Below are 17,363 nucleotides of genomic sequence, written 5' to 3' on the forward strand. Positions count from 1 at the left end.
CTAACACCCTACCCCCAACTCCATGCCCCCTTACATTCTGCAATAACCTCTTGTGAGGTACCTTGTCAAACGCCTTCTGTATACACCTCTATCAGGTCATCTCTCATCCTTCGTCTCTCGAAGGAGAAAAGATCAAGCTCTCTCAACCTATCCTCATAAGGCATGCCACCCAATCCAGGTAACATCCTTGTAAAATTGAATGGGAAGACTAGGTTACAAAATGAGGCCAGGAAATATAAACTCAAAGGTGACACTTCAAAAACCGGAGTTACCACCTGGTTTGACTCCTGGCTTGGGTCACTGTCTGTGTGGAGTCTGCATGTTCTCCCCGTGTATGCGTGGGTTTCCTCCAGGTGCTCTGGTTTCATCCCACAGTATGAAAGACATGCTAATTAGATAGATGCTTTGGCAATGCTAAATTCTCCCTTTGTGTACCCTAACAGGCGCCAGAGTGTGGTGACTAGGGGATTTTCCTTGTAACTTCATTGCAGTGTTAAAGTATTTGTGACATTGATAAATAAATTTAAACATATTGCAGAGGGGGGAGATTGCTGAGGGAAATATGGGTGGAGATAGCACAATCTCGGACAATATGAAGTCATATTGGACTCGAAACATTAGCTCTGTTTTTAGATGTTGTCAGACCTGCTGAGTTTTTTCAGCAATTCCTGTTTTTATTTCAGATCGTCAGCATCTACATGATCTTGTTTTTCTGTAGGATATGTTCAATCTGGTTTCTTTAAAATCTCCCCCAACATCTCACCACAGCCACTTCTGGGTTCACAAACTGGAATTCAGGCCACTAGACTAAAAGTCAGTTGGTAGTCACTGATGTGATGAAGGTGGAACACAGTAAGAAGTCTGACAACACCAGGTTTAAGTCCAACCGATTTATTTGATAGTAAACCCACAAGCTTTCAAGGTTCCCCTCTTCGTCAGGTGACAAAGAACCTCAAAAGCTTGTGAGTTTACCATCAAATAAATTGGTTGGACTTAAACCTGGTGTTGTCAGACTTCTTACTGTGTTTACCCCAGTCCAAGGCCGGCATCTCCACACCACGTAATGAAGGTGAACATCGCAGCCAACCAAAACCTAGCAAGTGCCCATCAACTGCAATGAGATGAATGAGCAGATGATCTGTGTTAATGAGGTTGGCTGACGGATGAGTGTTGGCCAGGATGGCGGGAGTACTCCCCTATCCTTCACTGAGTAGTACCACTTGTTTTACATCAAGTCTCTCATCAACTGTCATGGCAACCTGGATCATGTAACCAAATCTCTGGAATAAGGCCTAAACCCCAAATGAAAGTGCCACACACCAGGTTGCAAACAACATGGATGCTGTTAAAATAATGCATCTTTCAAATATTTTGAGGAATTACTTCAGTAGGTAATATCTGGAATAAATGGCTAATTTTCCTTGATTTTAATATATTCATTTCAGTATATTTCAGTTGCTCGGATTAATTAAACAAGTGTTTCCTTTGAGCTGAACATTATGCTTATTGCTCCAGAATGACTTTGTTTTGAAGCATTGATACCTCCTTTATGAATCCTTAGAGACTGTGGAAAATTCAAAGTCTTGTCCAGTCTTCACCTTGAATTGCACACCCAGTTTTGGCCTGGAGACCAAGGCTTTGTATCATGAAAGAACCGAGTTGTCTTGGAAACAATTTTTGTTGTGAACATGACTCAGAAAGGCTGCATAATCACAATGAAATTGCTGGAACTCATTGCCTACGGGGGTGGTAGAAACACAGACATTTCAAAAAGAAATTGGATGGGCATTTGAGAGAAATAAGCTTGTCAGGTTACGAGGATGGAGTGAGGGAATGGGAGCAACTGGACTGCTCTTCAGAGAACTGAACATGAACTCGACGGGCTGAAGCGTCTTCTTCTGCGCAGTAATTCTCAGCTGTAGCACTAACATACCGACAGAACATTCTAACTGAACAGGCAACAAGAGTTAGTAGTACGCTGCCATTAATGCTGGTGGAGATTCCAGAAATTGAGGGCTAGATAGGGGAGAGGTACAGAGATTCTTCCTGCTTAGAAAGGATAGCAGAACCAGAGGGCACAGTCTCAAAATAAGGGGGAGAGCAGTTTAGATCAGAGTTGAGGAGGAACTTCTTCACTCAAAGGGTGGAGAGTCTCTGGAATTCTCTGCCCATTGAAGTGGTGGAGGCTACCTCGCTGAATATATTTAAGTCACGGGTAGATAGGTTTCTGATAGACAGGGGAATTAAGGGTTATGGGGAGAAAGCGGAACTGATCCACTTCAGATCAGCCATGATCTTATTGAATGGCGGGGCAGGCTCGAGGGGCTAGATGGCCTACTCCTGCTCCTATTTCTTATGTTCTTATGAACTTCCAGGACGTGATGGTCAACTTACACCATTCCATGTTTACTTCAACTGAACGACGTCTCGCTCTGAGTTTTCCTATAATGTTTAGGAACTAACTGGATTTGCAAATGAATTACCCGTTAAACTTAGGGTACAACATGAAGGCTGGTGATTAGGGGGTGTGGAAGTGCCTTTTAACAAGAGGATGATTTGCAGTGACAATCAATCTTCAGAAAGGGAACAATTTAAACTATTCCGTCTTGTTGCTACATATTATAAATTATTCTTAGAGACTGAAAAGATTTTTAAACATTATATTATAATTTGCTTCATATTTTCTTTCTGCCTCTTTTCTCATAGGAATATATGACTTGGGAGCAATAGTAGGCCATTCAGCCCTTTGAGCCTGTTCTGCCATTTAGTAAGATCATGGCTCAGCTGTTCATGGTCTTAACTCCACTTTGCTGCATCCATAACCCTCGACTCCCCTTTATCTGTCCAACTCTGCCCTGAATAAACTCCATGACTCAGCCGCCACTGTCCTCTGGGAAATAGAATTCTACCAACTAATAACCATCTGAAAGGAATAAATCCTCCTCATCTCCATCATAAACGGTAGACATCTAATTCACAAATTGTGTCGCCACAGTTTCTAGTCTCTCCCACATGGCACGGTGGTACAGTGGTTAGCACTGCTGCCTCACAGCGCCAGGGACCCGGATTAGATTCCTGACTTGGGTCACTGTCTGTGCGGAGTTTGCACGTTTTCCCTGTGTCTGCCTGGGTTTCCTCCGAGCGCTCCGCTTTCCTTCCACAGTCTGGGAGACGTGCTGGTTAGGTGCGTTGGCCATGCTAAATTCATCCTCGGTGTACCCAAACACAGTGTGGCGACGAGGGGATTTTCACAGTAACTTCATTAATGTAAGCCTACTTGTGACATTAATAAATAAACTTTAAAACTAAAGTGGAAACCCCCTGGTAAATGCCCTATCAAATTCCCTCAGGATCTGCTCTCTCTCTCTCTGAATCCAATCTGTCTTTCCCTCTCTTTATTTCTCTTTCTGTATCTGATTTAATTCTTCCTTTGTATCAGTCAGAAGCAGCCTATCATTCACTGAAGTCCGAATGTCCCGTTGTCCATGGCGTTCCATTATCAGCTCATACCCCCAGTGACCTCCTGCACTAAAACACTTGGAGCTACAGGCCACAGGAAAAATCGAAGTAATGGTATGTTCTGGAAAGATGTGGCCCATTAAGTTCATTCATTTATTTATGTAACTATGAATTGCCCTCATTTATCTACTTGCAGCTACTAAAGATAATATTTATTACTGTTTTTATCTTTTCAAATTTTTATGTTTTCCCCATGGAGAGTCAGCAGTTAGTTTAAACAAAGCATTACATCTATTTTATTAATTAGCGTCACAAGTAGGCTTACATTAACACTGCAATGAAGTTACTGTGAAAATCCCCCCCGTCTCCACACTCTGGCACCTGTTCGGGTACACTGTGGGAGAATTTAGCACGGCCAACGCACCTAACTAGCACATCTTTCAGACTGTGGGAGGAATCAGGAGCATCGGCAGGAAACCCACGCAGACATGGGGAGAATGTGCGGAATCTGTAAAGACAGTGACCCAAGCCTGGAACTGAATCTAGCTCCCTGGCACTGTGAGGAAGCAGTTCTAACCACTGTGCTGTCCACATTATACACGCAATGATTTGAGAAATCATTCGTAAAACGGAGCTCAGAAACTGATTGGCCAAATTTATTCAGCAGCGGAATTAGATTGAGGGGTGCATGACCTAGTCCTGTTCCCATGGTCCCATGTTTCTGTATACTCCACCAATCCTGGTTTTGAGTACAAGGGTCAGGATGTCACAATGCAGCTTTACAAAACTTTGTTTAGATCACACCTAGAGTACTGCATTCAATTCTGGTCGCCATATTACAGGAAGGATGTGGACGCTTTGGACAAGGTGCAGAAGAGTTTTACCGGGATGCTGCCTGGATTAGCCAGTATGAGCTATAAGGAGAGGCTGGACAAACTAAGGTTGTTTTCTCTGGAGCGGTGGAGGCTGAGGCTGAGGAGAGACTTAACAGAAGCCTGTAAAATTATGAGGGGCATGGATAGTGTTGGCAGTCAGAATCTTTTTCCTCCCCGAGGTGAAATCTCTAATACTAGGGGGCATGCACTTAAGGTGAGAGAGGGGAAATTCAAGGGAGATGGGAGGGGCAGATTTTTTTTTTTTACACAGAGAGTGGTGGGTGTCTGGGGCACGCTGCCAGGGGTGGTGGTGCAGGCAGGTACAATAGGGGGCCTTTAAGATAAGCACACACACACATGCAAGGAATAAAGGAATATGGAGCTAAGGGCAGGCAGAAGGGATTAGTATAATTTGGCGTCACGTGCAGCCCAATATCATGGGCTGAAGGGCCTGTTCCTGTGCTGTACTGTTCCATGGTCTATCCTCAGATAAAATCGCTTCACCATCGGAGCCTAATCCTCAAATTCTGGAATTCCTGACCTAAGTCTCTCTGACTCCCCGCAGCTTATTAAGTCACCCCGAAAAACCTAGACTTTTGACCAAGTGTTCCGAAGAAGGGTCAAAAGGACTTGAGACGCTGACTCTGTTTCTCCCTTCAGAGGTGCTGCCAGGCCTGCTGAGTTTTTCCTGCATTTTCTGTTTTCATTCCCTTGACCAAGCATTTGGTCAGCTTTTGCAGTATCTCATTACTGTGGCTCAGTCTGTAGAAGTCTGTCTGATAATGCAGCAGTGATTGGCTCGGGGCCCTCATACGACATTAAAGAAAACAAGGAGGATGATTTGCATTTAAATAGCGCCACCTTATAAAACCAGCCAAGGGAACACTTTTGAAGTGTGGTGACTGTGGTCATGTAGGACACACAGCAGCCAACTTGCACATAGCAAGCTCCCCGCTGAGATAGCGACCAAATAATCCATTTTGTGTCATGTTGATTGGAGATTATTATTGGCCAGGGCACCAGGAATATTTCCCTTGTTCTTTTTTGGAAAGAAAGTGGCTTGGGATCTTTGAAATCCACCCAAGTATGAAATTCGGGCACAATAACATTATATGATATAGGGGCAGAATTAGGCCATTCGGCCCATTGGATCTGCTGCGCCATTCAATCATGGCTGATAAGTTTCTCAAACTCATTTTCCCACCTTTTCCCCATACCCTTTTATCCCCTTACCAATCAAAAACCTATCTATCTCTGTCTTGAATACACCTAATGACCTGGCCTCCACAGCCTTCTGTGGCAATGAATTCCACAGCTTCACCACCCTCTGGCTGAAGATATTCCTCCGCATCTTGGTTCTAAAGGGACATCCCTTTATTCTGAGGCTGCGCTCTTGGATCCTAATCTCTCCTACTCATGGAAACACCTCCCCCACATCCACTCTATCCAGGCCTTTCAATATTCTGTAAATTTTAATGAGATTCCTCCTCATCCTTGTTTTTGATAAGCGAGGGGATTAAGGGTTATGGGGAGAGGGCGGGAAAGTGGAACTGAGCCATGACAGATCAGCCATGATCTTATTGAATGGCGGGGCGGGCTCGAAGGGCTAGATGGCCTACTCCTGCTCCTATTTCTTATGTTCTTATCTAAAACTCCACTGAGTAGAGACTCAAAGTCCTCAAAAGTTCCTCAGATGTCATTTTTTATTCCCAGGATCATTCTCGTGAACCTCCTCTGGACCCTCTCCAAGGCCAGTGCATCCTTCCTCAGCCCAACATAGCTCGCAATATTCCAAATGGGATCTCTCCAGAGCCTTATAAACCCTCAGGAGTACATCCCTGCTCATCTGAAAGATGGTGCAGCACTCCTTCCATTCTGCACTGAAGTGGCAGCCTGGATTATGGTGCTCAAGTCCTGGGACTTTAAAAAAAAAACTCTCTGACGCCAAGGCAAGGGTGCGACCTACTGAGCCACGGAGGACACCTAAAGGTGCCGCTTAAATGCAAATTGTTGCTTTCACATTGCCCTTTTCTTATTCTTTGCTCAGTCCCCCGCTGGGCTCCCGGTGCCTGTATCTATATTTAACGCAAATCCCTCTCGCTGGCAGCCAGCAGTGCACGCAAGCTGTTTTCTCTTCTATCTGGCTTCCAATCAAAGCAGCTCCAAACATCACGGCGCTCAGTAGATTAAGACGGACAATTCATCACCGCAGACAAAATCGAGTCAGTTACGGGATGGCGGAGTCGAGGGTGGGTCGGTGGACGTGGGATTAATTAGGCCCTTGACAATGAGCCAACGCCACGCTGAGCCAATAGTATTCACTGCCGAACAGGCTTAGTGGCGCAGCTATTACAGGCCCTGTTTTATGCCTCCTGCTTTTAATCCTAATAAGCCTTGGTTTCAATCAGCAACCGGCGGCCAGTAAAATCCGAGGTACTACTTATTTCGAGCGACTCCTGCTCCCGCTCGCACACGGTGCTCTCTCAGTTGAGGCTGACTCCTGTGGCTCGGAACGTGCTGGTACTGACAAAATCAAATGCCACATTATACTAATCCCTTCTGCCTGCCCTTGCTCCATATTTCTTCAGTCCTTTGCATATTCATGCGCTTATCTAAAAGCCCCATAAATGCCCCTATCGTACCTGCCTGCACCACCACCCCGGGCGTTTGGCTCCGCTCTTTGGAAAGATAAATATTAATCACCAGCATTGCCAAGACCACCTACCTCCAGCATGGGCAGATTGAAATTAATTGTGTTCCCTCTGAGTTCCCAATGAAAATAGGCAAGTTAAATTGGCACACTGTCTTATATAGTCGCTACTGTAAGCCTTCAGCTGTTATCTCAAGGGTGAACCATATAATGACGGAAGATAAAGACAATTTCGACAGAGGGACTGCCGCAAAAGAAGAAAGGAGAGAACTTGCATTCACGTAGCGCCTTTCACAACCCCAGGACACCCCACCGTGCTCTACAGCCATTGAAGTACTTTTGAGTACTTGCCATTGCAGCGGCAGAGTGACAAAGTGGTTAGCACTGTTGCCTGATAACGCCAGGGGCCCTGGGTTCGCTAGGTCACTGTCCACGTGAAGTCTGCACGCTCTCCCCGTATCTGCGTAGGTTTCCTCCGGGTGCTCCTGTTCCCTCCCACAGTCTGAAAGACGTGCTGGTTACTTGCATCGGGCGTGCTAAAATCTCCCTTCAGTGTACCCGTACAGGCGCCAGAGTGTGGCGTCTAGGGGATTTTCACAGTAACTTCATTGCAGTGTTAATGTAAGCCAGCTTGTGACAACAAACAAACAAAGTAGGAAATGCAACAGCCAATTTGTGCACAGCCAGCTCCCACAAACAGCAATGAGCAGATAATGTTGTGATGCTGACTGAGGGATAATTATTAGCCGGCATACTGGGGGAGTGATTCCCTTGCCCTTCGAATATTGCCTTTTGTGTTCACCTGGGAGGGGACTATGTGCCTCAGCTTGAAAGATGGCAGACTCTGTGGCATTTCCCCAAGGGTCACGACTACCAAAAGCAGCAAGGATGCAACTGGATGCTTTCCGCATTCTCTCACCGTATTTCCATACGGTCAGTCCATACAGCAAGAGATTTTAAAGCCCATACCAACACTTGCTTTGCACTTTCATCTCTGACATGCTCAGTGTTAAGGAGTGGGTAAATGGGTTCCGGGTGAATCCAGCTGTGTAGGCAACTGGAAAATTTAAAAGGTTTTACTTACAAAGCGGTGCCATCGTCTGTGGCTCGCCAATCGATTTATTGACTCTGCTCCAAGGTGCAAAGGTTTATGTTAGGTGGAGCATCACTAGATTGAGGCCTTTGAATCAGTTCACTATTCTTAGAGGGAGGCTGTACTCAGCTGGAACACTGCAGCGAGAGAATAATGTCTCAGCATTCTCGTCAACCCACTTTCCTTTTGAGAATGACTTCCTGCGACTCACCGAGTTTTCCCTCTGACCTACTTAGCTGAAGATAACCCATCAGAGTCCCCGACTCTCAAAGTAGCTTATCAATGAACAAGAAACAAAAAATCACTACTCCCCAGACCCCTGAGCTACTAATCAACCTGTCGTTTGAGCCAACCTTTGCACCCTCTGGTTCCTGAGCACCTGATCCAGTATCATTAAGCCACGTAGAAGAACAGAAAAGAGTTACGTTATGTACATCAAGACCTACTCAGGAGTATGCCCACCTGTGCCAACAGGCATAGTCTTGCGCTGCTCTTGCGCTGGCTCGTTTCTCGGCCTTGGCACAGTGGTTAGCACTGCTGCCTCACAGCACCAGGGCCCTGGATTCGATTGCCACCTTGGGTCGCTGTCTGTGCAGAGTCTGCACCTTCTCCCCATGTCTGCTTGGGTTTTCTCTGAGTGTTCTGGTTTGCTCCCACAGTCTGGAGGACATACTGGTTAGATACATTGGCCATGCTAAATTCTCCCTCTAGAGGGAGAACAGGCGCTAGAGTGTGGCGACTGGGGGATTTTCACACTAAAGTTCATTGCAGTATTAATGTAAACCCACTTTGATACTAATAAATAAACTTAAACTTTTGGCTAAGATCAAGCCCAATGCCTTATCTTGTCAGCTTGAATCATAGAGTCAGAGAATCCTATCGTGCAGAAAGGGGCCATTCAGCCCATCGAGTCTGCACCAACCACAATCTCACCCAGGCCCTATCCCCATACATTTACCATCTAATCCCTCTAACCTATGCATCCCAGGACACTAAGGAGCAATTTAGAACGGCCAATCAACCTAGCCAGCAAATCTTTGGGCTGCAGGAGGAAACCGGAGCACCCGGAGGAAACCCACGCAGACCCAGGGAGAATGTTCAAACTCCACACAGACAGTGACCCGAGCCGGGATTCGATCCCAGGTCCCTGGAGCTGTGAAACAGTAGTGCTAACCACTGTGTTACCGTGCCAAATCGCGTTTGTCTCTTTTGTGGGGACAATAATTTGGATTCAATTTGAATTTGGTTTTTAGAGCAAACAAAGAGATGGATTCGGGCTTGCTCTGTCCACTCTGCATTGGCTTTGTAACTTTAAGAATGGAGCTTTTGACTGTGATTTGCATACGTAGGGACCACAGCCACACAGTGGTGTATATTCTGAGGTCATAAATAAAGGGAATTTGGCTAACAGGATTCAGGTTAGAGTTCCCATGCACCCACTCCTACACTAATAGTTGGTGCTTAGCCTGCCTCTGCTTGACTTGTTCACCCCACAACCTTTTTAACAATGGCCAGGCTAGGGTAGCACAGTGGTTAGCATTGCTGCCTCACAGTGCCCGGGACCCAGGTTCAATTCCCTTCTTGGGTCACTGTCTGTGGCAGTCTGCACATTCTGCCCATGTCTGCATGGGTTTCCTCTGGGTGCTCCGGTTTCCTCCCAGTCTGAATGACGTGCTGGTTAGGTGCATTGGCCATGTTAAATTCTCCCTCAGTGTACCCGAACAGGTGCCAGAGTGTGGCAACTAGGGTATTTTCGCATTATCTTCAGTGCAGTGTTAATGTAAGCCTACTTGTGATACTAATAAATAAACTTAACCTAAACTTTTGGCTAAGATCAAGGTCAGATTAAGCCCAAGATCAAGTATAATGTCTTATTCTTGTCAGCTTGGACCTTGTTTGTCTCTTTTGTGAGGACAATAATTTGGATTCAATTTGTATTTGGTTTTCAGAGCAAGCCAGGTGATGGATTTGGGTTTGCCCTGTCCGCTACTTGTGACACTGATAAATAAACTTTAAACTTAATTTGCTTGAGGCAGGCCTTCTGGTAGAATGGCAGAATGGGGAGACCCTTAAATGACCAATAATTAACACCACTGCCAAGGTGCCCAATTCCATGCCTCTATGTCCACTATCCTGCCCCCGATGGCTGTAAAATTCTGACCATTAAAATTAGGCCTCACCTCCCCTCTAAGGATCCTGCGGCATCAAAGAACAAAGAAAATTACAGCACAGGAACAGGCCCTTTGGCCCTCCAAGCCTGAACCGACCATGTTGCCCGACTTAACTAAAACCCCCTACCCTTCCGGGGAACATATCCCTCTATTCCCATTCTATTCATATACTTGTCAAGGCGTCCCTTAAAAGTCACTACTGTATCCAATTCCACTACCACCCCCAGCAACGAGTTCTAGACACCCACTATTTTCTGTGTAAAAAAATCTGCCACATACGTCTCCTTTAAACCTTGCCCCTTGCCCCTTAAACCTATGCCCCCTTGTAATTGACTCTTCCACCTTGGGAAAAAGCTTCTGACTATCCACTCTGTCCATGCCTCTCAGTCTTGTAGACTTCAATCAGATCTCCCCTCAACCTCTGTCGCTCCAGTGAGAATAAACCAAGTTTCTCCAAACTCTCCTCATAACTAATGCCCTCCATACCAGGCAACATCCTAGTAAATCTTTTCTATGCCCTCTCCAAAGCCTCCACATCCTTCTGGTAGTGTGGTGACCAGAATTGAACATTATGTTCCAAGTGCAGCTTAACTAAGGTTCTATAAAACTGCAACATGATTTGCCAATTTTTAAACTGAATACTCGGGTCGATGAAGGGAAGCATGCCATATGCCTTCTTGACTATCTTCTCCACCTGCATTGCCACTTTCAGTGACCTGTGTACCCAGATCCCTTTGCCTATCAATACTCTTAAGAGTTTTGCCATTTATTGCATATTTTCTATTTGTATTTGGCCTTCCAAAATGCATCATCTCACATTTGTCCAGATTAAACTCCATTTGCCATCTCCCCGCCCAAGTCTCCAACTGATCTATATCCTGCTGTATCCTCTGATGGTCCTCGTCACTATCCGTAAATCCACCAACCTTTGTGTCGTCCGCAAACTTACTATACAATCCAGTTACATTTTTGCTTTCATTCTGAGGGAGACCAGGGGAGTTATTCCCCAATTCCTTAGTGAATGTTTATCCCTCAATCAACAACAGTTAAAATAGATGATTCACTCATTATTACAGTGCTGTTTGTGGGAGCTTCCTGAGTGCAAATTGGCTGCCACGTTCCCTACTTTACAACAGTGACCATACTTCTTTGGCAGTAATAGACTCAGGAACATCCTGAGATTGTGAAAGGCAAAATAAAAATGCAAGTTCTTTCATTATTTGTTCAGAAGCTTGTTTTCCACTTCACAGTAAGGCTAGTATTAACTTGGGGCAGGTGTGAATGAAATTTTTCATTGCGGCTCTCAGAGGAACGCTCCTGCTATATTCAACCCATTAACAAAGAAAAAGGTAAAGTAAAGGTGAGAATAAGTGAATGCTTCTGTTCTTTTGCTGCACCAACCCCCTCGCCCCACCACTTTCTTCCCTTGTTCACTGGTTGCTCTGGCACTCAGTGTAGGTTCTCAGGAGTGTATGTCTGACCTCTGTGTGAGAAGAAGCTTGCGAATGTGGGTTAACGCACAATGAGATGTCACGAGACCAGTTGGTACGCGGGATAAATAATGTGGCGGAGGTCCAGCTAGACAGTAAACAAGCACGACAACTGGCTTTGTCATTGGAAAAGGTGGAAAGTGGGGCATATAAGGTACAAGGGTTCCCAATGGAAGTGGACACCCACAACAGTGCAACTAAGTTCGGGGACCGCCAACTGGAGGCAGGACATTGGGGAACCCATAGGTTACCATGGGGCATGGGGAGCCTGCAGGCCACCATGAACAATCAGCAACCATCTCAGAGCGCCTGAGCGATAAAGGTCTATGTGGAGGAATAGTTTGCCTCATGTCTGAGCATCCTTCCAGCTTTATATTACCAGGGAATTAGCTCGAGAACCCTTTGAGTGGTGCCTATGGTCCCTAATTATAGACAAAGGTCTATCCCAGTCCAACGCTGGCATCTCCACATATAGACAAAGGGCCAGCAGCCTGACCCTGCAGCAGAGTTTCACACTGATTCAGGAGGGATGAGCGAGAAGAGATTGTGTTATGATACAGTGGTACAATGGATTGCTTCTCAACTGTACACCATGGCTAATAATTGAAAACAGGCTTGGTTTAACAACTTTGGCCTCAGATCTGGGCTGTCGGGCATAAAGAGATTTTATGTGATAATAACAGTGTACATTTACAGCTAATCTACCTGCACTTTGCTTTGGAGTGCACTGACTTCTGCTCTCACCACTAAGTTAAATCATCCAGGAAGCAATTAGTTACATTATTTGAAGCTATAGCTTCAATAAGAAGCAAATCTGTGTGTTTAATTACACTGGCAATGATAATGGGAGAAGACGGGCTGATGCAACAGAACGTGTACCTGACAGGAGGAGGCATGAAATGGGTAAATACTACTCGATTCATTGAGTTTATCTTTTTCACCTGTGGTCCACTTTACTAAAGGCCTTATTGTTTTAATGGGTGAAGAAATATTCCACTGAAACACACCTAGGCCCCACAGACAGAGCTCCAGGGCCTGAATTTCACACGGAAGGTGGAAGTGTTGGTGGGTGGGTGGGAGGGAGGTCAGCTGCTCAGCCGCCTGCCATCAGCAAGAACGAGGGTCGGTCAGACGTCAACCGACTTCGAGGAAACAGTAACACGAGGGTGGCCTCGGCGACCTGAGAGACTTGGGCTTGGCCCCTCAGCAGGAGGAGAAACTCCACCATCGAGAGAGGCCAGCTACTCAGCCAGGCTGGCCAACAGCTCTCGTGATCTCTGCAGCGCCAGAGGAGGGTGGGGGGGCAGCGCCGGGACTGCAAGTTGGCCCACGAAGAAGTGTCATGGGGGTCGGGCAACGTGAGACGGGGTTTCTCGGGCGGGGAGAGGTCAGGCACTCGAGGTAGGGGGAGTGTGGGGGGGGGGGCGGTTGGTGGGATTTTACAGCTCTGGCGGGGAGGTAGAATGGAGGGGTATTATCTTAGGGAAAGTGCATCCACTGCACACCGTGCAGCCCCCCCAGTAGCAGTCTCCCCCTCCCAAAGAAAGAACAGTTTGGGCCATATTCTTTCCCTTTTTTTTTACTGTTTTTTTTCCTTCTGGGGCCCTTTTGGTCATCTGACTGCCTTTCACCGCCCAGTGGATTAGATAGTGGAGGCAAGTCTGGGTCCTCAACTGACAATTAATTGGACATTTAAAGACATCAATATGCCAGATGCTGGCAACCTTACTCCATTCCCCCCCCCTCTGTACTATAGGGACTGGGTAGGGGATGGGGCAGGAAGGTGGTGGGCTATGCACTCACTCAAACCCAACCCCCCCCTTTCACCACCATCACCCCCACCCTCTGCCCAAAGTGTTCTCAGAAAATGTATCCATCTGTGCACCTCTACTCTGTTCACCTACCCCCCCACCCCCCGACTTCCAGTGACCATTCCCAAAATGTCAAATCTTGAATAGAAAGAGTATCATTTGTGACAGTTTTGAAGCTTCAATCCTGACAACGATGTCACTTGGACCGTTTGGGCAGCAAGATAGCACAGTGGTTAGCACTGCTTCCTCTCAGCGTCAGGGTCCTGGGTTCGATTCCCGGCTTAGGTCACTGTCTGTGCGGAATCTGCATGTTGTCTCCGTTCTGCGGGGGTTTCCCTCTGAAAATAGTGCTGGTTTGGTGCATTGGCCGTGCTAAATTCTCCCTCAGTGTACCTGAACAGGTACTAGAGTGTGGCGATTAGGGGATTTTTCACCGTAACTTAATGGCAGTGTTAATGTAAGCCTACTTGAAACACTAACGAAAAAAAACATGTCAGCCAGGCCAGGAAAGCAAAACCAATTTCATTCCCGAAAGGAAGATGAGTCTTTACAATAACTGATGATAGTTGCCACAATCACCATTATTTCAATTCCAGATTTATTAATCAAATTCGATCAGCTACTGTGGTGGGATTTGAACCCACAGCCCCAGAGCATTTGTCTTAGGTCATCAGTCCCGTGATGTTACCACTATGCCACCATCTCCCCTGACCCATCTGCACTATGGAAATGCCCATGCACAGGGCAGCTCAAGCTGACCATCTCAGTTCGGAGAGCTAGGAGGTCAGTTAATGCAGGAAATGGACAAAAAATATTCATTGGAATGAATTGCAGCAACGAGAAGAGGCCATTTGACTCATCAAAGTGTATCCCTCGAGTATCTCAACTGCAGTGGGGAGTGTTTGTCAACATCAAAGCACAAAATCTTGGAAAAACGGCTCTACTCTGTGGTTGAATTAGCCATTCTTAGAATCAGAGCGTCATAGAATCAGACAGCATAATATGAGACCAATCGCCCCATTGTGTTTGTGCTAGCTCTTTGAAAGACCAATACAACTATTCCCACTTAGACGGCTTCCTTTTTAAATATACATCCAATTCCCTTCCAAATGTCTCCTTTTCAGGAATGCATTCTCCAAGTCACTCACCATCCTTCCAAAATCTGGAACGTCCTCTCTATCAGCACTGTGGGTGTACCTACACCACATGGACTGCAGCGGTTCAATAAGGGAGTCCACCTTCTCGAGGGCAACTAGGGATGGGCAATAAATGCTGGACGCACCAGAGATGCCCGCGTCCCACAAACAAGTAGAAACATAGATTCCAGACCTTTCCAATTTCCTAGGCCCAACAAAAGGTCTCCTCATCTCATCTCTGGTCCATTTGCCAATTATTTAAAACCCAGTAACTTCCCAGCGGAAACCTTCTACTTACTTAGCTCTCATGATTTTCAAGATCACTGTGAAATCTCCCTTTAACTCCAGCCGCAGAGGGGAGAGCCGTGGCCTGGGGCTTGGCTCCTTCCTCTGTAATCAGTAAGGATAGGCAAAGATACCTTCTCCACAATTATCCTCAACACCTTGCAAGGCTGTGACCTTAGTCTCTTTTTGTACTCCTTACATACCTCCTGAGTGTGTGGCCAAATTCCCCTCCAACTCCATTTTCAGGTTTGCTGATAATACTGCCATAGTGGGTTGGGATCTTAAACCGTGATGAGACAGAGTACAGGAAAGATAGATGGTGGAATTTTCCCATCCCGCCTGCCACAGGAATTGTAGCGGATGGGACTGGACAATAGCATAGGCCCATTAACCTCAGGCAGGAATTTCCGGCCTTGGGTGAGCGCAGCTGGAAAATCCACCCAGAGAACCTGGTGAACTGGTGGAACGACAGTAATCTCACCCTCAATGTCAGTAAAATGAAGGAGCTAGTCATCAACTTCAGAAAGCATTGTGGAAAACATGTCCTTATCTACATCAATGAAGACGAAATGGAAATGGTCGAGAGCTTCAAGTTTCTAGGTGTCCAGATCACCAACAACCTGCCCTGGTCCCTCTCTGCTGACACACGTCCACAATGACTTGCACCAATTTTTACAGATGCAGCAAAGAAAGCATCCTTTCTGGATGTATCAGAGTTCCTGCTCTGACCAAGACCGCAAGAAACTACAAATGATTGTGAACATAACCCAGTCCATCTTGCAAATCATCCTCCCATCCACTGACTCCATCTACACTTCCTACCACCTCAGAAAAGGCGCCTGCATAATCAAGGACCCAGCGGAAACTGGATACCTGAGATTGCATACCGACTGATTCAAGAACAGCCTCCTTCCTGCTACTGTCAGACTTACATTGACCTTTCTCTGCACCCTAACCATGACTGCACCTCTACATTCTGCATCCTCTCCTTTCCTTCTGCTCTACGTACTGTATGAATAGTATGCTTTGTCTGTATAGTGCGCAAGAAACAATACTTTTCACTGCATACTAATACATGCGACAATAATAAATCAAATTAACCACAAAGGGGCAATGTTCTCGACACACAATATAATCTCTTGATCCAAAACTTGGAAAAGATATAATTTTCCAACTGTATTTCTTGCTATTTTATAAGTACTAAGGAATGGCAGGAACAAAGGAAGTCTAAGAAACAAAACAGGGTTAGCGAAGGACCAGCATCCGTTAATTTTCTTTAAATCTTCAAAGGGATCCTGAAGGATGAACACAATTTGCTTAAATCCCAAAGAATTCCTCACTGAGCTGATTATTTGATAATGGCAAATGGATGTTGGTAAAGCTCCATCTGTGTAAAAACATGGCTAAACAGGGAGGCTAACCATCCACCAAACTCCAGACACAATGGTAATCTGCATCTCACTCACCTAGGTTTCCAGTCATTAGATAGGAGTTGTGAAAGTCCATCATTCCCATGCCCACGACGTGTATGAAATCTTCAATGATTTGCATCAACTCCACTGACCCAGGGTGGACCTGTGCAAAAAGAGGAAATAAAAATGCCACTTTTACTCACTTTTTAAGTATTGCATTCACAATTGACATAATGACTGCATTCAACAGCAACGGACATCATTTTGTACAAAGTCCGCATTTTTTGTTTGGCAAACAGTATAGGCATTAGTAGCAAGGAGGGACGTGAGGTGATTTCATACAATCATAGAATCCCTACAGTGCAGAAGGAGGCCATTCAGTTCATCAAGTCTGCACCACCTATAATCCCACCCAGGCCCTACCCCTGTAACTCCACCTGATATTAAAGGGCAATTTAGCATGGCCAATCCATCTAGACTGCACATCTTTGTGGGAGGAAACCAGAGCACCCGGAGGAAACCCACACAGACACTGGGAGAATGTGCAAACTCCACACAGATAGTCATCCAAGCTGGGAATCGAACCCGACTCCCTGGTGCTGTGAGGCAGCAATGCTAAATATTGTGCCACCGTGCAGCCACTGATACTTTGTTTTGGGTGATGTGCTCAATGCCATCAACGTGACCTGACAAGATCCTCTCTGGCCATTTCACATCACCCTTCATGACTTCACCTGTTAAAGGCTGATTTCATTACATCTTTTTTCTGCTGTCTTAATGGTCCCATTGAAGGTATCAGGGAGAAGGTAAGTATCTAAGGTAAGTGAATGGGGTGTGGGTTGGGGGAGAGGATTGGACATCTTAGGCATGGACAGTTGTGGTGATGGGATGGTTGGACATCAGTGGAGTGGGAGTCAGATGTCAAGCGAGTTGGGGTCAGATATCAGGGGAATAGGGGTCAGGTATTGGGGAGAGTGGTAG

The 17,363-nt window shown here is 46.0% G+C and overlaps 1 protein-coding gene across 1 annotated transcript in view; it reads right to left on the bottom strand.

Moving 5' to 3' along the window:
- The window catches only part of adgrb3 (adhesion G protein-coupled receptor B3), a 791,427-nt gene that overhangs the window by 375,690 nt on the left and 398,374 nt on the right, over window positions 1-17,363 (bottom strand). The window contains exon 12 of the mRNA XM_080191979.1: window positions 16,437-16,545. Within this exon, the coding sequence (XP_080048105.1) occupies window positions 16,437-16,545 (109 nt within the window). The remainder of the gene's footprint in view (window positions 1-16,436; window positions 16,546-17,363) is intronic.

This window comes from Carcharhinus amblyrhynchos, chromosome 7 (assembly GCF_965287045.1).
Source record: "Carcharhinus amblyrhynchos chromosome 7, sCarAmb.v2.hapA, whole genome shotgun sequence".
Classification (NCBI taxonomy): domain Eukaryota; kingdom Metazoa; phylum Chordata; class Chondrichthyes; order Carcharhiniformes; family Carcharhinidae; genus Carcharhinus; species Carcharhinus amblyrhynchos.